The 15,763-nt window shown below is 39.6% G+C and overlaps 1 protein-coding gene across 3 annotated transcripts in view; it reads right to left on the bottom strand.

The window, feature by feature from the left end:
* The window catches only part of upf2 (UPF2 regulator of nonsense mediated mRNA decay), a 100,669-nt gene that overhangs the window by 69,566 nt on the left and 15,340 nt on the right, over positions 1-15,763 (bottom strand). For all 3 annotated transcript variants that reach the window (XM_060842627.1, XM_060842626.1, XM_060842628.1), the window contains 5 exons: positions 13,666-13,826; positions 11,586-11,783; positions 7,925-8,092; positions 2,167-2,270; positions 1,652-1,737 (listed from right to left, as the gene is read on the bottom strand). In XM_060842627.1, the coding sequence (XP_060698610.1) occupies positions 1,652-1,737; positions 2,167-2,270; positions 7,925-8,092; positions 11,586-11,783; positions 13,666-13,826 (717 nt within the window). The remainder of the gene's footprint in view (positions 1-1,651; positions 1,738-2,166; positions 2,271-7,924; positions 8,093-11,585; positions 11,784-13,665; positions 13,827-15,763) is intronic.

Genomic DNA, 15,763 nt, shown 5'->3' with positions numbered 1-15,763 from the left:
AATCAAATAAATGCAAGGTACATAAACTATAAGTACAAGACCATGTAATTTACAATACGCAATTTCTTGTTAGAACAAACTAAAGCTCACCTTAAAGGCAACTAGAAAGAAATCGCTGGCCAGTGTGCATTGGTTTTGGGTGGTTTTTGGTTTTGTTTTAAACTCATTATTTCTACCAAAAACTGGTTTCAACATCCAGGTCTCATGATAATTGCATAGATCTGACTGACCCAACAGGAAGCTCACTCACTTATAGCATATAACTTCTGGTGCACTAGGTGGAGGACTCTCTAAAGTCAGAATGCATTACATGAAATAAAGTTGTAGTCATTCAGAGCATTTCTTCAATTCATTCCTAGGATGTGGACATCACTTACTGGGCCAAGATTCAATGAACAGCCCTAATTTCCTTTGAGAAAGTGATGGTGAACTGCCTTCTTGAACTGCTGCTATTAATATGGTATGAGAGAGGGATTTTCATAATTTTGACACTGTGACAGTGAATGAACGACAAAGTAATTTCAAGTCAGGATGGTGTACAGCTTGTAGGAATATTGCAGTTTGTGGTGTTCCCATGTGTCTGTTGCCCATGTCCTTCGAGACAGTAAGGGTATGGATGGTATCTTTGAAGGAGTATGGGTAAGTTGCTGAATTATATCGTGTAGATGCAACTTTCCAATTGGCTGAGAAAAGAATATTGCATCTATGAGTAACAAACTGCAGTAATGAACACCATTGTTCAGGTAGTTTAAAAGAATGAAACTCTTGCATTTATAATAATGTTTCATGCCCTCAGATAAACCCAAAAGACTTTGTAATCTATGAAGCGTAGTCATCTTTTTAAAGCACGAGACCCACAAGCAGCAATACGAAAATGGCCAGATCATCTGCTTCAGTAATGATGGTTGAAGAAGGAATATTGGCTAGGATAGCAGGGGATACTCCCCTACTGTTCCTTGAAATAGTGCCATAGGATCTTACACATCCATCATAGACTAATTTATCATCTGAAAGACAGCACCTCCAAATTAGCACTCCTTCAGTAATTGTATTATACAGGCACAGAGAATGGGGACAGATGTAGTCATTCAGCCTTTGACCCTGCCATGCAATTCATTATGATCATGCTTGCTCATCCAACTCAATGGTCTGTTACCACTTTTACCCCACATCCTTTCATCCCTTTAGCCAAGGGCTATATTCAACTTCTTCAATGTTTTAGCCTTGACTGCTTTCATTGAACTCCACAAGCCATCCGTGGCTGTAAACAGTTAGAGCAATTGAAAACACATTACATTTTCCCTTTCTTTAAAAACGTATACAAGCATCCACCACCTAGAAGGACAGGAACAGCAATGCCATGCAAATAACATTACATCCAAACTCCCTTCTTAGACTTGGATGAATAATGGTCATTCTTTACATGATACTGACAACAGCCTAGAACTCCTTCCAAATGCCACTGTGGGAATATCAGCAGCAGAACTGCAGTAGGGCATGGAGAAAGATTCACGTTCACTTTCTCAAGGCAACTAAGTTGGGTATTAGAAGCAGTCTTGCCTATGACATCCACATCCCACAATCAAGAAAAATGTAAAACTTTCTTCCCATGTAAATCCATCAAAAAGTGCCACAACAAACAAACACCAACCTCTGCCGAGGCACAGTGAACAGGGCTCGGACCAACTTCCTTCGATTAGCTTTCGTATTCATGTTCATGCAGAAATCCATTGCAGCCTGAGTAAAAAGAAATAAAAAGATTTGATGATTCACAAGTTCATTTACATTCAGCAATGATTGCAATTCATTCATCTGCTAGGTCCATTGTTACTGAGATGATTTAATTCCACTAAAACAGAATATGGATAATTTATAGGAGTCCCCATCATTCAGGGAGGGGATAAATTTCCGTCATGGGGCATCGCACACCTTGGTTCAGAGAGCGCATGAGGCAGGGACTATAGGATCTTTGAAGAGAAAATTTAATTGACAATTGATAAACAAGACTGTAGTAGGATAGAGGTTAATTTTGGATTCTTGGACAGCAAAGAAGAACCTACAAATTCCACATGGTTAACAGCAGATAAGTGAAGTCTTGCACACAAAGAAATGGAAGCTGCACAAATTCTGCAGAAGCTTTGAAGTGAAATGAGACTCTGAAAGTACCTTGTCTATAAGGTCCCGGTTGACACAGTTAGGCAGCTGCTGTAGGAAAGCATCCACGATTAGTTTCAGATGAGAACCAGTGCTGGCTTCTTCTTCATCTTGCTCTGCAATATAATTACCAAATATCAGTGATGAAAAAGGTACTTTCTTACATAGAAATTGGATCAGTGAAAGGAGGAATAAGTAATTTTATTGAGTCTATTTCTAAACTTTGCTACATTTCAGTGAGGACACAAGGCGATACTTTGCATTAATAAAAAACAAATCAGAGCACAAGTAGGCATTCTGACTCCTCAAGCCTGCCCTGCCATTCAGCCCTGCCATTCAATGAGATCATGCCTCAAGTTGCCCCAGGTCTCAACTCCTCTTTCATGCCAGCTCTTCCTTGCCTATAGCTCACCGTATTTTAGAAAACTTAACTCTTTTCTGATTACTTTCAGTGATCCAGCCTCCAGAGCTCTCTGGGAGGTAGGGAATTCCAGCCATTCGTGACCCTCAGAGAAGGAATTTCTTTGCATCTCCATTTTTAAATCAGTGTCCCCATATTTGTGACTATGTCACATCCTCTGTCAAGTCCCCTCAAAATCTTGTTTTATAGAACAGTACAGGACAGGAACAAACCCTTCCAACCACTGTCTGTGCTGACAGTGATGTCATTCTGAACTAATCCCATCTGCCTGCACATGAAACATACCCCTCTATTCTCTGCCTGTTTATGTATCTGTCCACACGTGTCTTATATGTTGTGAGCAACCGTGATCTACCACTTCTCCTGGTAGTGTCTTCCAGGCACCTACCACCCTCTGTGTAAAAGCCTTTCCTCGCACATCTCAAAATAGTTTAAATAAGATCACCCTTCTTTCTTCTAAACTCTATTGAATAAAGACCTAATCTGTAGTTGTTAAATTGACCCTTTTATCCCAGGAATCATTGCAGTGAAAAAACTTTCACTATGTTTCTCTCTCCAATGATTCCGTCAGGCCTGCTGAGTTTCTCCAGCATTCCTGGTGCTTGTTAGTGAATTTCTTGAATGGCCTCCAAACTCAATGTATCTTCTTTTAAATACAGGAGCCAAAACTGTACACAGTACTCTAGGCTCTTCAAGTACAGTTACAACTATGTGAAAAACTGCCCAGGTTGTGGCATCCACACAAAAAGCAGAACAAATCCAACCTAGCCAATTACTGCCACATCAGTCTACTCTCAATTATTAGTAAAGTGTCACCAACAGTGCAACAGGCAGCACCTACTCAGTGATGCCCAGTTTGGGTTCCGCCAGGTCTATTCAACTCCTGACCTCATTACAGCCTTGGCTCAAAGATGGAAAAAAAGAGCTGAATTCTAGAGATGAAGTGAGAATGATTGCCCTTGACATCAAGGCCACAGTCAACCAAATGTGCCATCAAGGCATCACAGTAAAACTGGCATCAGTGGGTATCGGGGGCAAACTCGCCGCTGGTTAGAGTCATACCTAGCACATTGTAAGATGGTTGTCATTGTTTGTCATTGTTGGAGGTCAGTCATTTCAGCATCAGGATATCTCTGCAGAGATTCCTCAGGGTAGTATTGACGGCCTAACCACCTTCACTTGCTTCAAAAATAACCCTCTCTCCATCTTAATGGCAGAACTGGGAATGTTTGCCAATAACTGCACAATGTTTTGCACCATTCATTACTCCTGAGATAGTGAAGCAGTTCATGTTCAGATGCAGCAAGATCTGGACAATACCCAGGCTTGGGCTGACAAGTGCCAAGTAACATTCGCACCACACAAATGCCAGACTGCGTCCATCTCCATGAAGAGATAAATTGAACTACTGCCCCTTGATATTCAATGGTGTTTCCATCACTCAATCCCCAATTATCAACAACCTTAGGGTCCTCAAACAAACTCACTATCACAGCCACATGTCCTTCCTCAGCACCTGTCTACATCCTCAAACAGACTCACTACCACAACCACATCTCCTTCCTCAGCACCTGTCTACTATCACTCTCACCTTAACCTCCTTCCACCTATCATATTCCCAATGCCCCTCCCCCAAGTCCCTCCTCCCTTTTATCTTATCCTGCTTGGCACACCCTCCTCATTCCTGAAGAAGGGCTTATGCCCGAAATGTCGATTCTCCTGTTCCTTTGATGCTGCCTGACCTGTTCACTTTTCCAGCAACACATTTTTAAGCTCTGATCTCCAGCATCTGCAGACCTCACTTTATCCTTAGGGTTACCATTGACCAGAAGCTCATTGATCCTTGCCACACTCCATGAGTTTAGTCTTTCCAACATGAAAAAGACCCATTAATTCTGACTACATTTGGTGTGGTAAGCAATCCTCAATCCATGCTAATACATTACCCCAACACCATGAGCTCCTATCTTATGCAATAATATGACATTTTATCAGTTATCGCACAAGATAGAAACTCAGTCTTGGGACAATGTATTATATAATGTTATTTTATTCAAAGTTATAAATATCTCTTCTATCACCATTAATGGTGCAAGAGAACAAACATCTCCAGTTCTCCATAATAACACCTCTTAGCCACCCAAGAGATCCATGATGACAAGTCAGATTCTAACTCCATGTCAGTTATCCTGAGACTTACAACTCTATGTTTAATATCCCATCAGGCCCACAGTAATTCTCCACAATAAGATTAAGGTTACTTAGTCCAAACATTGTACCCACTTACACCAGTGAATAAAAGTCATTCTTGACAGATTTACCGGACTTGGAGGTGAATCATTGGGTAGTAGGACATAGTTTTGAGTATTAAGCTAACTGGAAGCTCCAATCTTGGCTAAACGATTTAAGAAAAGTCAGAGCAGATGTGTCTTTATGGCTGACAAGTAACACACTATGAACAATGCAAATTAGACTGACAAAACTCTGGTGCTTAGCATTAGCTGTAGCGAGGGGGCAAAAGCTTGCTATTCAACGAAATAGAGTAATTAAAGCAGAATGGATGAAAAATATAAAATAAAATGAGAAATTAAACCTGTCAGCCCATAAACAAGTTTAGTAAGGACTAGCTGCATGATTTCCTGCATCCTACAGTCGAGAACAAGACTCAAAAACACCAAGCCATGGTCAGTCGGACTAACATTGTGAAAACTCTGACAACACTATTCTGTAACCAGAAAACTATTATTTTCACCAGCTCGGTATCTTGCCCTGGGGTAACCGTGCCAGCAAGACTTTGGGCAGTCACCTTCATCATTAGCCTTCATCCAACCAGGCCCAAATTACCCACTCAGACACTGACTTTCACCATTACCAAAGGGCAAGTGGAAGGAACTCCAGCCCAAAGCAACAGTTCAACAGCACCAGGTGTAATTCATATGCCTGATAGGATGGTCAATCATTAACAGTACCCTGACCTGGGTTTAAATTTGTAGAGCTCATAACAAAGGAAGTGACTTGAATTCAATTCAGGTGCACCATTCCAGAGTTACTTTAACCCAAAAAAAATCAAATTTTGTCCAGCCTGTCCCACAAGAACAGCCAATAGACGAATTTCAAGCTCAAGCTCTCAGCAGGTTGTCAGAACAACATGAGAAGACTGTGGTGGAATAACAGTATCCACCAGCAAGTGAGCAAATATGTTGTGTTTATTCTCTTGAAAACAACACAGACATAATGAAAGAAACCCAACAGACAGGAGTTGTGCCAGGTGGTGCAGTCGGGTTCCAAGAGTAGCTTACTGGCTTTTTTCCCAACACAATCACAGTACAGCAAACTTTCCAAACCAGCATTTCCATAAAAGGTAGCCCCAGGTAAAAAGGCACTTTGATTTCCATGACATCCTTAACAAGGCAAGGGCTCATGGTATTGGAGTAGTATGATAGAGGATTGGCTAACTATTGGAAGTTAGAGTTAGGATAAGGAGAAAGTTTTCAGGATGGTGAGAACCTGTAATGAGTGCCACAGGGATCAATAATGGAGCCACAATTAATTACCAATATAATAATAGTTTGGATGACAAAAGTGAATGTATTATCAGCAAGTACAAACATAGATGGTAAAGCAAGTGGTGAGGGTGACATAGAAAAACTACGAAGGAATAAAAACAGGTTAAGTGAGTGGGCAAAAACTTGATAGATGGAACATAATGTGGGGAAAATATAAGGTTATGCACAGAAAGAGTAGAGGAGCTGAACATCTTTTAAGTGGAAGGAGACTGCAGAAAGCTAAAGTACAGAGGGATATGGGGCCGTGGTGCATGAATCACAAAAAGCTAGCATGCAAGATCAGTGGGTAATAGGGAAAACAAATTTGATGCTGGCCTTTATTTCAAAGGAAATGGCAACAGTAGCTAGGTGGTTAGCACTGCTGTCTCACAGCACCAGGGTCCCAGGTTCGATTCCCGCCTTGGGTGACTGTGTGTGTGGAGTTTGCACATTCTCCCAGTGTCTGCGTGGGTCTCCTCCGGATGCTCCGGCTTCCTCCCACAAAGATGTGCAGGTCAGATGAATTGGCCATGCTAAATTGCCCATAATCAGAGGGAAATAGATCTGGGTGGGTTACTCTTTGGAGAGTCGGTATGGCCCTGTTGGGCCAAATGGCCTGTTTCCACACTGTAGGGAATCTAATCTAATCTAAAGTAGGGATGTTACAAAAACTAGACAAGGTACAAATGAGACCATATCGAGAATACTGTGAACAGTCTACCTCAGGAAAGCCATCTTGGCATTAGAGGCAGTCCAAAGGTTGATCTCAGGTATGGAGGGATTTCTCATGAGGAGATGCTGAGTAGGTTGGTTTGGTACTTGTTGAAGTTTGAAGAACGAGAGATCTTACTGAAAAAAGATTCTTAAGAAGCTTTACAGAGTGTAATGCTGAGAGGCTGTGTCCCCATGTAGGAGATTCTACAATCAGAGGCATCTGATACTGATCAGAGTAAGGGTTCACCCAGTTATGATAGAAGTGAAGAGACATAAAATCTCAGTCATCCATACCATAACCAAAGTAAGTGAAATTTGATTTGATATTATGATGTCAAGTTGTTGAAAAGTTGTCAAATTTCACTAAATTTTGAGGTTAGCACTCCATTTTGATCTAGATAGCTACTGGGACATCATGTGTCATTTTACACTTGACTACAAAAGCACTGCCAACCAGGGACATCATCAAGTTCATCCACTTTTGCACAGCCTATTATTACTAAATCCAGTTGCAGTAGTCTCAGTGAAGTCTCCTCGCTCCTGCTGCCAAATAAAAATTTGGCAATAGCTGGGAGCAAAAGTAAATTTAAACAAAAGTAATTTTTTTGTTTAGAAACCCCAGTCATTGTGTCCTCCAAAGTTTCCGAATGTTGCTTTCGTTTTAGTAATCCACAGTGAATCATGATCTCAGAAATCACAGCTACTGCCCAATGTTTTCTCCCTTAAAGCTGAAAACACATTCAACCTGACTGACATTTATATTTTACTTTGGGGGAAGTACAGTACAGGTTATTCAGCCCTCTATTAGACCAGTTTCAGAACAGGAACATTAAAACTTCAGGGCGATTCTATTTGATAATTTATCAGTACATAAACAATTAATGACTAGTAATCCTATGCAGTCAATACAGCCAACAACAGATGGTTGTTTTAAGCCCATTAGAATTTTCCAAATTCCTAAAAATAGAAAAGAAAATATAAAAATGCAACAGGCAGTCGAGTAGGTTGCAGAGGTTGGATGCAGCTCAACGACACAGTGAAAGTATCAAGCTGGACAGTTTAGTTCCAGTAGTTAGAAATACAGTGTTACCATGCTCCTCGAGCAGTTTTTGACTGAGGTCTTCTGTTTCTTCTGTTCCTTCTTCATCTAATATTTCATCATTAATGTCCAGATTCTCTAGTTCTAGTTCCAATTCTTCTGTAGCAACCAACTCTTTGGATTCTTTCCCATCCTTGGACTCTCTTCCATCTTTGGAATCTGGTACAAACAGGTGAATTACAATAAATTAAGATGTGCAGTGGATTTTGCAAGCTTCTCGTGTGACCCATATCTTGTCATTCAAAACTATCCACTTGTTTTTTTTTCCCCTAAAACAGTTACTCATTGTACAAAGTGGAGAAGAAACTCAAAACAGTGACAGTCCTATTTAGACATTCCTCCATATTGCTTCAACTGTTACAAATTCTGGCTTTTGAGAAAATCTCCTACATTTCCCATAGCAACACAGGGCTGGATTTTATGGCAGAAAATTGATTTGTTTTCAGTTTTTGACTTCTTGGCGCCTGAATAAAAAAGGCAAATCCAGACAGCGGCAAGCCTTGAAATTTGGAATGGTGACTGATTGATTTCCTGCTCATGGCATAAGCCCTATGCTGCAGGACATTTCAGCCTAGACTCCCAACTGTGCACAGATCAGTCTTCGCATATCTAATTAACCATCCATGCTTTATTTGATGATCTAACACAGCAAGGTAGGAACAAGCAGATCACACAGTTTCTATTTCACCTCCCACAATCTGTCACAGACCAGAATATCATCATTTTCTCCTTCTTCCTGAAGGCAGTATGTGTCAATTTGGGCACAGCTGCAAGCTATCCACAATCCTTTAAAACTTTATCTGTCCTTCATCTATGAACAAGTTATTCAACTGCAAGGTGTTACAGGTAAGCTAAATCCAATAAATATGTTCAGATTAGCTGCAAAAAACTGAAGGAGTACTGAATAGTGGTCAGATACAAGTAAAGCTAATTTTTTTTGCCCAATCTTGGAACATGGGTGCCGTCTGCACTGTTCCCCATGTCAGCAGCAAATTCAGAATTATCCAGAAATCAGAGTTTGTACTTCCTTACCTAGATAATTTAATCCCGCTCGTTCAATCTCCTGAGAGCTAGGTCTCTAACCTCAACAGAAAACATTTACATTGAGGCAACCTTTACTTACAAAAACAATCAATTCAACTGTACTCCACTATGAGAATGCCCTTAGGAGAATTAAACACTGAACTATAACATAAATTTCATTAACATAAATAATCTTAGCCCAAGTGGGGATAAAATATTATTAAAGTCAAAAATATGCCAGAATATTTGAGAACTTGAGAAATCTTCACTGTGTAATATGACTCTGCAATACCATTAATAGGGCAAAATTATTCTATGAGGACAACACTGGCATTGATTGTTGCTCTCAATTTTTCAGGAGCCACTGCTCCAAATTACTGTCAGTAGAGATTAGATCTAAATCACTTGAAGAAAAGAGCAAAAAAGACACTCTTTAAAGAGCATCAAAAAAATTCTCTGTAGTTTAACAAAGTGTTAATACATTTGGAGGTACTATTGCAAACTGCTGTTGCTGCTTCTAATGCTGAATTTCGGTCAATATCTTAAGGCACATTTCATTGCAGGAAGATTCTTTTTGCTAATCTCTCAGATTTTGGAAATAGATTAAAACCTCACCAGGTTTGAGAAGCAAATGGCAAACCTGCTGAAGGATATTCTGATAAAGTAGAAATGTATTTGTTTACCCAAGTGTCACAATTAAAAGTGATGGTCCGTGTCGGAACTCATCACTAGGATTTGTCATTTAAAGGTTACATTGATTCTTATAATGACTAACTCGGTATATTTGTTCACCAGTACTTGACGTGGTGAATGTAGCATCATGAAGTTAGAAATTTATCAAAATATCCTGTCAGCATGTGCTTTTTTTTGTGGGATTTAAATGGCTTTGCCTGAAAAAAAAATGGACAGTTTTGACACATGAAGAATTCTAACCATCTGCCCTCCAACATTGACAGGCCATCTGCTTATAAACACTTGTTCTTTTCTACCTAGATAATAGTTTATTGTTTGAAGAGCTACAGACAGTTATTAATGCTCAACTGAGTTTCAAACGCTAACTGATTTCAGCTAAATGTCTCATTCTTTGAAAAACAAGAGTGTTTCACCATGCTAAATTGCTCATAGTGTCCAGGGATGTGCAGGCTAGGTGGATTAGTCATGGGAAATGTCTGGTTAGAGGGATAGGGTAGGGGTAAGGCCTGGGTGAGATGCACTTTGGAAGGTCAGTGTGGACTTGACAAGCTGAATAGCCTGCTTCCATACTGTTGGGATTCTATATTAAAATAACTGTCTTTGAGAAGGAGTCCAGTCATTTATTTTCACGTGCCAGAAAATCATTATTTCTGTCAATGAATTGAAACTTTTATTAGATGATGAGAAGACTCCCCCACCTTCATGGACTGTAGATAATTTTCAGGAAATTGTGTACAGATTCGGTGAGTGGCCATGGAAACAATGGGAGAGGGGAGAGCACAGGGCATTAAGGATACACAGAGTACAGAATTGGCATGGGCTAAAAAAGCTAAGATTGGGTGCGTGTGTGTCAGTACACAAAGGAACCTCGATTATCCAAAGGACGCGGGCAGGGAGTATTCCGATCGGTTCATCGAATTCCGGATAATTGAGTGTCGGATAACATAGTTCAGTCAAGTATTGGGACCTTGCGATCTTGCTGGATAATCCAATGTTCAGATAATGGAATGCCAGATAATCAAGGCTCCTCTGTTTACAGGGGTTTGAGGTTTAGATGTGGCTTTTGCACTGCTCAGAGCTGGAATATGGTATTGAGAAACCAAGATAGGCATTCTTACTGAAAACGGGCTACGAATTTACGTATATTAGGTGTGAAACTTGCAAGAGGCCAAAATGTCCACAGGTTAGTTCTCTCATCTTCACACTTCCCATGCCTCCCCAGGAATATAAAACAACTATATGAATGCAAGAAATAAAGGAATCCAGCTAGCAACATTTACTTACAAAGGTTACTTCTGTTTATATTATTTCTATATGTTTTCACCAGATATTTTAGATAATTTAAATATCAATAATAAAATAAATGTCTTTTTTTTTGCAATTAAGCAAAAAGATTTGTAACTTATAATTGGACCAGCAGATTGTCATCAAGACAGCGTGGAACACCATAATTTTTGTTACATACATGACGTTTTAACTTTTTAACTATGGCTCCAACAAGTCTATGCAAAGTAGAAGCCTCCTGTGGTTTTCGCTTATTTACATCCTACAGAGATCCATTACAATTGAGTAACAGTGAGTGCACTTGTCCTTGAGATATATCAGTCATGAATGTACAGTAAGTCAATGGTGAAATTTGGTCAATAGTCCAGATTTCACTGGAAAAGTATCAGCATCTGAATTATGCAGTTTATGAATATAAAAGTTACTTCAGAACTTGGAGAAAAGTCACCCCATGAATTGTGAATCTCTGCACGTTGCCAAAATTTCCAAAAATATATTTTACTTTTCCAATTTCTGAAATGCAAAAGCAAACCAGATTGCCAGACTAAGCAATAAAACTCCAGCTTCAAACACATACAGCTATCACTTTCCAATTTAATTCAGATGCTCTACGTAGATAAGAATTTTCCATTTAACACCTAAACATTGTTACCTTTTGAATCTTCTTTACTCGAATCTTTGTTCTGCGAGTTCTTCTCATTATCTTTAAACAATATGGCAGGTACAAATGCTTTCAGGTCAATTAGGTTTTCATAGAAGTTGCGTGCATCTTCATCCTCCCAAATTCCTCCATCGAGGTCATATTCTCCAGGCTTCCCTGGTGTGAAGATGTCTATGCCAGTGCCATGTTCTGTTGAAATAGAATTACAGAATCTTGTTGGATGATACGGAACAGCTATCTTCTAGTAATACTTCGTGGATACTCATGCAAATTTACTAAATACATTTATGACACTCAAGCTTTTTGTACTAGATCTCAAGATTGATGTTCTTCACTGTTTAATACACATTTTTGATTGAACTAATTAATGGTATAACAGACACACTTTAAACACAAACATCTTCCAAGGAAAAGACCTGCAAATTTTTCTCTTATCCAAATATAAAAGAATATGAATTGTGGAAGGAACCAGAGAACAATCACAGAGTCATACAGCATGGAAACAGACCCTTCAATCCATGACCAACCAGTCCATGACGAACCTAATCCCAAATTAAACTAGTCCCACCTGCCTGTTCCTGGGCCCAAATCCTTCTAAAACTTTTCTTTTCATCTACTTCTCCAATGCCATTTAAACATTGCAACTCTGCCCGCCTCCACCACTTCCTCAGGATCTTCACTCCACACGCAAACCATCCTCTGGAGAAAACATTTGCTTCACGTCTTTTTAAAATCTTTCTCCTCTCACCTTAAAAATGTACCCCCAGCTTTGAAATCCCCCATCCTAGGGAAAAGACATCCACCATTAACCCTATCTACATCTCTCATTATTTTATACATCTCTATGTTACCTCTCAACCTCCTATGTTCCAGTGTAAAACGTCCCAGCCTACACAGTCTCTCTTTATAATTCAAACCTTCCATACCTAGCAACATCCTGGTAAATCTCTTCTGAACCCTCTTTAGCTTGATAACATCCTTCCTATAACAGGTGACCAGAACTGCATTTATAGTACTCCAGAAGAGGTCTCACCAATGTCTTGTACAACCTCAACATGACTTCCCAACTCCTATACTCAAAAGGACTAAAGAATAAAAGCAAGTTTGCTAAATTCCTTTTAACCACCCTGTCTGTACGACACAAACTTCAAAGAATTATGTACCTAAACCCCTTGGTCCCTCTGTTCTACAACACTACCCAAGGCCCGACCATATAGGTGCTGCTCCTGATTATTGTACCAAAACGTAATACAGGGAGACTGTCATACCTGCAGAGTTGGCTACTGCAGTTTCAGTTACCCGTGTTTTACAACAGCCTGAACATATTACCTACAGCATTTCAGAGCCAGGGACTAGGGGGCGGACGAGGAGGTAAGTTTCCCATTTAAATGAATGGGTTTGCTATTGTCCGTATACCCACAATATAATAATTGAGTAATTTACATCACATAAATATTAAAACTTGCATGGAAACGTGTTACTATTTTATATACTCATTAGGCTCCAGCCAGGCTCTATGGTGACAGATTGATCGATGGTCCTCTCCCACTCACAGATGTGCCCCATCCTTTATTTGCTCAACAGACTACCAACCCAATGCCCAATGCTGAACCCCAAGGAGACTCAGGCTCCGCTGTTCTCTCAACCACAGGCCTGCCAATTCCAGAGTCTTGGACACCATTGTACCAACTCCTTCAGGTGGGCCTGCTGGAACCAGCAGACCCATCAAGCGACCAGCAGAAATGGGATCTTTCCAGGATAACGGCAGACCCAAGATGATAAAATACCAGATTGCCTAGATCCTTCTTCCGGCCTTGCTACTAGAACCTAGTTTCCAGGTTGAGATTCCTCTGGGCTTTAGCCATGTCAGAGGTGGAATTTTGGTCATTTAGTCAGAATCCTAGAATTCCTTCCCTAATGGCATTATAGGTCTACCTACAGCACATGGACTGCAGCGGTTCAAGAAGGCAGCTCACCAAGGGCAACTAGGGACAGGCAATAAATGTTAGCCCAGTCAGTGATGTCCATGCCACACAAGTGGATTAAAATAAAAACTAGGTGGTTACTTTACCTTCCTGTGCAGTTTTATCCTGGGGAAGTTCAGGCATGTTCTCATCCAACAAGTCAGCCAGGCTGTGTGTGTTCGCTAACAGCTTCTGGTAGGAGGTAGCAAATTCCTCATACTGCTTGTGCCGGTCTTCACTCAGTTCTCCTTTTGAGTGTAAAATTCGCCTACCAGAAAAAGCAATGTATAGAGAAGTTAAAAGGGAGTCTGGCTCAAATCTACTGCCTTGTTAATTATGTGTGGAACATAAGCTTTTATTGCTAAATCATTTGATCAATTATGAATTCTCGATATCAATTTCTACATACATATTCTTGCAAAACCGCAGTTTCCAATTAGATAGCAGTGCCTAAGTCATTTTAGTTAGCCATTAGTAAAAAGCCAAATTCCTCATGGCAGTACATAATGAACAGGGCAAATTAATGGAAGCACTGCAAATATCCATGAGAGATATAGATCTTGCTGATATAGAAACCAGGTTCCAATCAATTTTAAATTGAACAAATTTTAGAGGATCTGAAGTAGATCCTATGTAGATTACAAAATTTCCTGACTGGGATAGCTGCAAATTCATCAAGTAAAAATCACAGGTTTGGCTGATTTAACCCTTTACTATGGTAAGTTTAGCTATAAAGATATCATATTTGACAAGCTCCACCCTAGAATGGAATAGTGCTTATTATGTTGCATCACATATGGAGAATATATACATCAGGACATCAAGAAAAATTGAAAATCATCTCAAAACTTCAAATCAAATAACAAACTTAAACTAAAATTAAAACAAGACTGTGTATGCTGGAAATCGGAAACAAAAACAAAGTGCTGGAGAAACTCAGCAGGTCTGCAGGTCAGGTGGATTGGCCATGCTAAATTGCCCATAGTGTTAGGTGCATTAGTCAAGGGTAAATGTAGGGGAATGGGTCTGGGTGGGTTGCTCTTTGGAGGGTCAGTGTGGACTTGTTGGGCCAAATGGCCCGTTTTCACACTGTAGGGAATCTAGTCTATTGTTGGTTACTGGACTCAAAACATTACCTTTGCTTACCTGTCTGCAGATGCTGTCAGGCCTGCTGGATTCCTCCAGCACTTTGTTTTTGTAACAAAATTAACTAAAGCTGAATTTCTCTCTAGAAAGAAGTTGATTATTCTAATTTTTTTTTTAAATAGCAACCATTTTATTGCAAAAGAATGAGAATATCTGTTGTGATTGAGTGTAGTGCAAAGTAATGGCACATCGTGGCACCAAGTACATCTACTTTAGGCCAGCCCAGTCAAATCAAGAGAACCCAAAGAGGTTTTCAAGAACAAGAATTAGATAGCCAAACTGAATGAGGTAGCCCAGTTTGGAACTTAGCATATGTAATATTTGATAACTGTACAGAAGGAATGAGAAAACAATGTGAGGATTTTTGGATTCCCTCTCTTCACATTATTATTTAAAAAGTATCAAAACATTTAACACTTAGTCAGGTAGATGAGATTTCAAACAGCAATGTAATTAGTAAAATGTGATAAACAGAACTGCCCCTGAAAGATTTTATATTTGTGGAACCTTATTAAATGATTAATTAATAAATTCAGAAAAAAAAACACAAATTGCTTTGTAAAAAGAAAAAGCAGTTTAACTTCTGCCTATACTCCACATATATGTCACATTTTGAGAGAAGTGATTTTGTTACTACTTTGTTCCGTTTGTGTGTTTGTGAAAATTCTTTATCATGAGCAGCTGTTTAGACTTATAAGATCAGTACGGCTCAAACACTGGAAACCCCCGGTCATGAACACTGCAATTAGTTACTGTAGCACTGCACAGAGAGGGAGCTGCAATTCCCAGAGATTACTCGATTTTTCAGCAAGGCTAACTCTGAATCAGTAGCAAGCACCATTATTTGCAACTGATTGTAAACATCTGGCCAAAATTAGTTAAATTTTGTTTGCACTAAGCCCAGTCTGCATTAAAAGAACTGACAATTCAAATTCAACAGTTAAAAAAGGACAAGTATGAAGGTTGTTTCTATAAAGAGTTATTACAACATGCAACTTTTATCACAAATGGTTACCAAGGTGAAGATGAAAACACATTTTATAAAGGAATTGGATTAAT

The sequence above is a fragment of the Hemiscyllium ocellatum genome, chromosome 23 (assembly GCF_020745735.1).
Source record: "Hemiscyllium ocellatum isolate sHemOce1 chromosome 23, sHemOce1.pat.X.cur, whole genome shotgun sequence".
Classification (NCBI taxonomy): Eukaryota; Metazoa; Chordata; class Chondrichthyes; order Orectolobiformes; family Hemiscylliidae; genus Hemiscyllium; species Hemiscyllium ocellatum.
This window is presented reverse-complemented; position numbering and strand designations above follow the sequence as displayed.